This window comes from Bidens hawaiensis, unplaced genomic scaffold (assembly GCF_021521415.1).
Source record: "Bidens hawaiensis isolate Kalapana, Puna unplaced genomic scaffold, B.hawaiensis_p1.1 tig00001269_1, whole genome shotgun sequence".
NCBI classification, from domain to species: domain Eukaryota; kingdom Viridiplantae; phylum Streptophyta; class Magnoliopsida; order Asterales; family Asteraceae; genus Bidens; species Bidens hawaiensis.
In genome coordinates this window covers 3955437-3961370 of record NW_027491072.1, presented here as the reverse complement: position 1 = coordinate 3961370, position 5934 = coordinate 3955437, and the positions used below count along the sequence as shown (strand labels likewise).

General features: G+C 39.2%; 1 protein-coding gene across 1 annotated transcript; it reads left to right on the top strand.

The window, feature by feature from the left end:
- The first annotated feature begins 601 nt into the window (after positions 1 to 601).
- Positions 602 to 2507, top strand: LOC143569986 (uncharacterized). Its single transcript, XM_077055764.1, has 2 exons — positions 602 to 684; positions 2114 to 2507. Exons 1-2 carry the CDS (start codon positions 602 to 604, stop codon positions 2505 to 2507), a joined length of 477 nt encoding a protein of 158 aa, XP_076911879.1.
- The last annotated feature ends 3427 nt before the right edge of the window (positions 2508 to 5934 follow it).

Below are 5934 nucleotides of genomic sequence, written 5' to 3'. Positions count from 1 at the left end.
AGCTTCAATTCCCCTAAGCATTTCCCTTGCATGTCTTCTTGGTACCCCTAATGGTACTCTCGGTTGGCCCATTTGTCGGTAAACGGGCCTTTGTTGAACATTTTGTTGAAATTGCGGTTAGGGATTTGGTTGTTGAAATTGAGGTTTTTGATACTGTGGTTGTTGTGGAACTTGTTGCAATGGTTGTGGTTGTTGTACTTGATTGACATTCGGGCCACCCCATTGTTGCACTTGTTGTTGTGGTTAAAGTTCGGGTCCATACCCAAACTGCCCTTGCACCCTCAATTGATTCCCATCAACTCCACTTGCATATCCTTCTTCAAACTCTTCATACCCTTCATTGCCATCACCATACCATGGCCCACCAATTAAATACGGGCCTAATCTCTGACCCAGTGAAGTGTGGGTTATAGGTGGGTCTTGAGGAAACGTGTATGGTTGTTGATAAAGTGGATTTTGTTGAGATTGGAAGGATGATTGTTGTGGTGAGTTTGATGATTGTCCTTAAATAGGCATGAAATTTGTCAAGGGTGGAAGACTAACTGGTGGCTGAAAACTGAACACGGTTGAAGTAGGTACACTTGGAGAGATTGTAGTAGTAATGGGTTCAGTGGATGATGGGTTTTCAGCATTGATGGGTGGCGGCATTGGCGGTAAAGTTTGTTCTGAAGCCATGATTGTGGTGTCAGTTGTTCGACCTTGTGTGCTTGGTGATCCAATAATCTTGTTTTCCCTTTGTAGAATCCGGATCTGACGAAAAGTTCTCTCGATTTCAGGATCAAACGCTAACGGTGATGAAGACCGAGAGCGTCGTGTATGCATATACCTATAAGTACCTACACACTAGCACAACCCGCGTAAAACTGACAATAACAATTTAAACAAAAACTACAAAAATAACACACATTGCACACTACTCCCCGGAAACGGTGCCAAAATTTGACGTGAGGTTGAAGACTCACTCAAAAATAAACCAAATACAACTAATTAGATAGCGGTAACTGGGTGTCGACCACAAGGAGTTTGTGGAATATGTGTTAAATCAGTAGCTTGATAGTTACACTAAATATAAAAGTAAATGACAAAAAGTAGTCTTCAAGTTGATTTTAATTTGTTTTTATGAACTAAAGTAAACTAGCAAATAAGTTGTGAAAAATCAATTAAACAAGCATTCCTCTTGGGGTTCAGGTTATTACTCGACACTCTTGTTAACATTCAATGGATAAACCATAATACCTCGGTTTTGTGCATATGCAATTGTTTGTGATTAATCAGAAACTAAGTACTCGGATTCCTAGAATGCGAGGTTGTTACTCAACAATCAATCAATACTATCACCCCTAATTCTTTCCACTAAATCTCAATTGTCAACGACACCAGGAACGCGTGGTTCAAAATAGGTTTAAACGATATAGACAAGTTACAAACAATCACACTAACATCATGATTATACTAACATAAACAAATAGAAAATCAATCCAAGTTCAAGAACAATTAACATAAAGTGTCTTGTAAATAACCTTACATCCAAGAAAAACACCAAAGGGTTTAGCCACACATGGTTTGGTGAATTATTGCTTCAAATCTCTTGTTTATGGCAATCAAAAACATAATCTAATTATTACAAACCCTAAAATAATGTTTTTGTTCTTCACAAATCATCTCCAGGTTGTCCCAATTGAAAGGTAAGTTAAAAGACATCCAAAAACGGCCTAAAAAGTGACCCAAACTCAGCAGTTATGAGTCGGACCATGGACCACGGTCCAGTTAGGGTGCCCGGAATGCCACGGTATGGTGCATTCTGTTGGTTTTGGTGCCCGTTTGACCGTGGCCCTCGTTCTCATAATTTCATCCTCTACCTCCTCCTACCTGCAAACATATGAGTAACCATAGTCAACTAATTCCATGAAATTAAGTTGGTTAAGCAAATACATTTGTATCTTTTAACTTGCTTAATAGCTTCCCTACGAGTCACTCATCAACCTCTCCGTACCTCCATGTTGACTACCCAAAGGACTATATCCTTCGAAGAAGAGGATCAATGTCATCTTCAGGATCCCCACCATGAGGGTTTGGTAATTACTTTAAGTATAGCTAACTGTTTTGTGTGCAGGATACTTATTGATGGCAGGAGTTCTATGAACATCATCCAACTTGATGCTTTGAAGAAAATGGATATCTCAGAATCTGAGATTATCCCAAGATCCTCAATCTCTGAAGTGTTCAGTGGGGAGACTAAGAATACATTGGGAGATATCAAACTTCCAGTATACATAGATGGAGTAAACTCTCCACAAAAATTTTGTGTTATTGATTCATTATCTTGTTGTAATGTGATCATAAGCATGCCTTGGATCCATGACATGAAAGCTGTACCCTCAACGTACCATCAATGTGTAAAACTTCCAAGTCCTTGGGGAGTTATCAAGATAGAAAGTGACCAACAAGACGCCAAAGATTGTTATGCATCATCAATGAAGTCGGCCGCAAAGCCTACTCTAGCATAGCAATTACAGAAACAACCATGGGAGGTCCTGCAAGCTAGAGAACAAGATGTGAAGTAAGTATCCTTGGATCCTCAGGATACCGAGATCAAAGTTTTGTTAGGATCAGGTATGCCTGAGGATATCGAGCAAGGATTGATAACCTTCTTAAAGAAAAGAGCTTCCACCTTCGCCTGGAAACATGAGGATATGACAGATGTCTCTAAATCTATCATTACTCATAAACTTGGTATAGATAACTCTTTCAGGCCGGTGCATCAAAAATGAAGAAAATTTGCTCCGGAAAGAAACATAATCATACAAGAAGAAGTGGAGAAACTACTCAAAACCAAGATGATAAGAGAGGTCCACTATCCTAGATGGTTGGACAACTTGGTAGTGATCAAGAAAAAGAATGGGAAATGGAGAGTATGTGTGGACTTCACAGACCTGAATAAGGCATGTCCCAAATATCCCTTTCCACTCCCACATATCGATTCAATGGTAGATGCAACTGCTAGTCACGAGATACTAACCTTCATGGACGCATCCTCGGGATTCCAACAAATACAAATGGAACCATTAGATCAAGAAGATACATCATTCATAACTTCCACAGGTATATACTATTATATTGCTATGCCTTTTGGACTAAAAAATGCAGTTGCAACATAACAGAGGCTGGTCAACATGATATTTAAGGACCAACTGGGGGACATGATGGAAGTCTACATAGACGACATGGTGGTGAAGTCAAGAAGAGCTGAGGATCACCTCAAAGACTTGGAAACAGCATTTGATATCTTGGGTAAGTACAACATGAAGTTGAATCCTGCCAAGTGCCACTTTGGAGTTAAAGCATGAAAATTCCTAGGGTACATGGTCACTAAAAGGGGAATAGAAGTAAGCCCCGAACAGATCAAAGCTATCCTGGATATCAAATCACCAAGAAGTGTCAAAGATGTCCAAAGGTTAACTGGAAGAATAGCAGCTCTAAACAGGTTTATCTCAAGATCTTCAGAGAAATGCAAAGACTTCTACGATATCCTGAGGAAGAATCAGAAATTCGAATGGGGAGACAAGCAAGAAAGGGCACTGGTATCTCTAAAGGAGTACTTATCCTCAGCACCACTCCTGATGAAGCCAGTTGATGGTGAATCGCTATCCTTGTACTTAGCAGTTTCAGGGAGTGAAATAAGCATTATCTTAGTCAAGGATCACGAAAGTCAACAACATCCGGTATACTATGTAAGTAAAAGCCTATTAGATGCTGAATCCAGGTACTCTTATCTTGTAAAATTAATTTTAGCACTTATAATGGCTTCTACCAAATTAAGACATTATTTTGAAACTCATGTTATTCATGTAAAAACTAACTATCCTATTAAGGCTGCTTTGAGAAAACCAGAAATGTCAGGTAGGATGGCGAAGTGGGCTGTGAAGCTTAATGCATACGATATCTTGTATGAACCAAGGACAACCATCAAATATCAGACACTTGCCAACTTTGTAGCTGATTTTAGCCAGGATATCCTTGGAGAAGTAGAAAAAGAAGTTCAATAATTGGACGTTAAGGAGAATTGGACTTTGCACACAGATGGAGCCTCTAACATAAGAGGAACAGGTTTAGGTATCCTGTAAAATTGCCACAGGGGGGCATTATACCTCTATCTATATCTTGTGAATTTCAGGCTACAAATAATGAGGCTGAATATGAAGCCTTAATAGCAGGATTACAATTAGCTAAGGATATGAAGGTCAGGTATCTTCAGGTTTATGTTGATTCTATATTATTAGCTAACCATTTTAATGGCTCTTATGCAGTAAATGAAGAAAATTTAGCAAAATAGTTAAACAATTAGCTATGTGTTTCGAGATGTTTGATATAGGACAGGTACCTAGAGAAGAAACGGAAGTGGAAGCCTTTGCAAATTTAGCATCAGCCCTCAAGATACTAGATGACATCAAGATACCTATTATACACATCTTGACCACAACAACGAAGGAAAACCACAAATTCATGGAAACTTCAAATGTTGAAGATAATCCAGTATCCTGGACCCATCCCATAATATGGTATATCCAGGATAACGAGATCCCACACGGAGAAAATCCTAGAGCTTTTCGAATGAAGGTAACCCAGTATATTATTCTAAATAATGTTTTATATAAAAAGTCACTTGCAGGTTCATACTTGAGCCTCGGAACATCATGAAATACAAGAAGTCCCCAAGGATATACATGAAGGTGATTGTGGAAATCACAGTGGGGGCAGAGCCTGAGTATCCAAGATATTAAAAATAGGTTATTTCTGGCCAACAATAAAGAAGGATGCAATGAATTTCTCTAGGAAATGTGATGCTTGTCAAAGACAGCAATATCCTACATCAACCTGCTAAACCACTACATCCTATTACATCCCCGTGGCCATTTATGAAATGGGGAATGGATATTGTGGGAAAGCTGCCCAAGGCTCCTGGTGGAAAAGTCTTTATGCTGGCCATGATAGATTATTTCTCAAAATGGATCGAAGCTGAAGCATTTGTCCAAGTTAGGGAGAAAGAAGTGATCTCCTTTATCAAGCGCAATATCCTGACAAGATTCTATATCCCGGTAGAGATCATTTGTGATAATGGTTCACAGTTGATTGGTAGTAGGACAACCAACTTTTGTGAAAGTTGGGGAATCAAGATGGTAACTTCAACACCAATACCTCCTCAGGCTAATGTTCAAGCAGAATCAAGCAATAAGATCATCATCAACAATTTGAAGAAAAAACTGGGTCCAAAAAAGGAAAATGGGCTGAAGAGTTGCCATTCGTACTTTGGGCTGATAGGACGACTTCAAAAAATGGAATGGGTCAAACACCTTTGGTGTTTGGGGCCGAAGTTGTTATCCCTACAGAAATGGTGATCCCCACAGCAAGAACGAGCATCCAAGATATTGAGTCCAACAACCAAAGCCTTTCTAAAGATCTAGACACTATTGACGAGCTTAGAGATCTTGCTAAGATCAGGATGGTAGCATATCAACAAAGAATAGCCAAGTCCTACAACAAGAATATCAGGATTCGAAGATTTCAAGTAGAAGATATGGTGTTAAGAAAGGCATTTCAGAATACCACCAACCTGGCAGATGAAAAACTGGCTCCAAAGTGGGAAGGTCCTTATTTGATCGATTCAAAAGCAGGCAAAGGAGCCTATGGATTAATCTCTATGGATGGTGTTCCTATACCAAGAGCTTGGAATGTTATACATCTTAAGGCATATTTCAACTAGTATCTTCAACTGGTATGTTCATATCCTCAACATTTTTGGATAAAGGTATGTCTGTTGATCTATCTTTAAATTCAAACATATTTAATCTTTATTATCTCTTTATCAAGTTACTGACTTAAGCATCCGAGGGGTGTTAGCCAGGCTAACACCCACCCCTCATCAAGAGTTCAGTG

Excerpts from the sequence above, each read along its gene's own strand:
- LOC143569986 (XM_077055764.1), top strand. The coding sequence starts at position 602 with ATGGGTTCAGTGGATGATGGGTTTTCAGCATTGATGGGTGGCGGCATT. Across the intron at positions 685-2,113 it reads TCTGAAGCCATGATTGTGGT|GATACTTATTGATGGCAGGA; the intron begins GTCAGTTGTTCG and ends TTTTGTGTGCAG.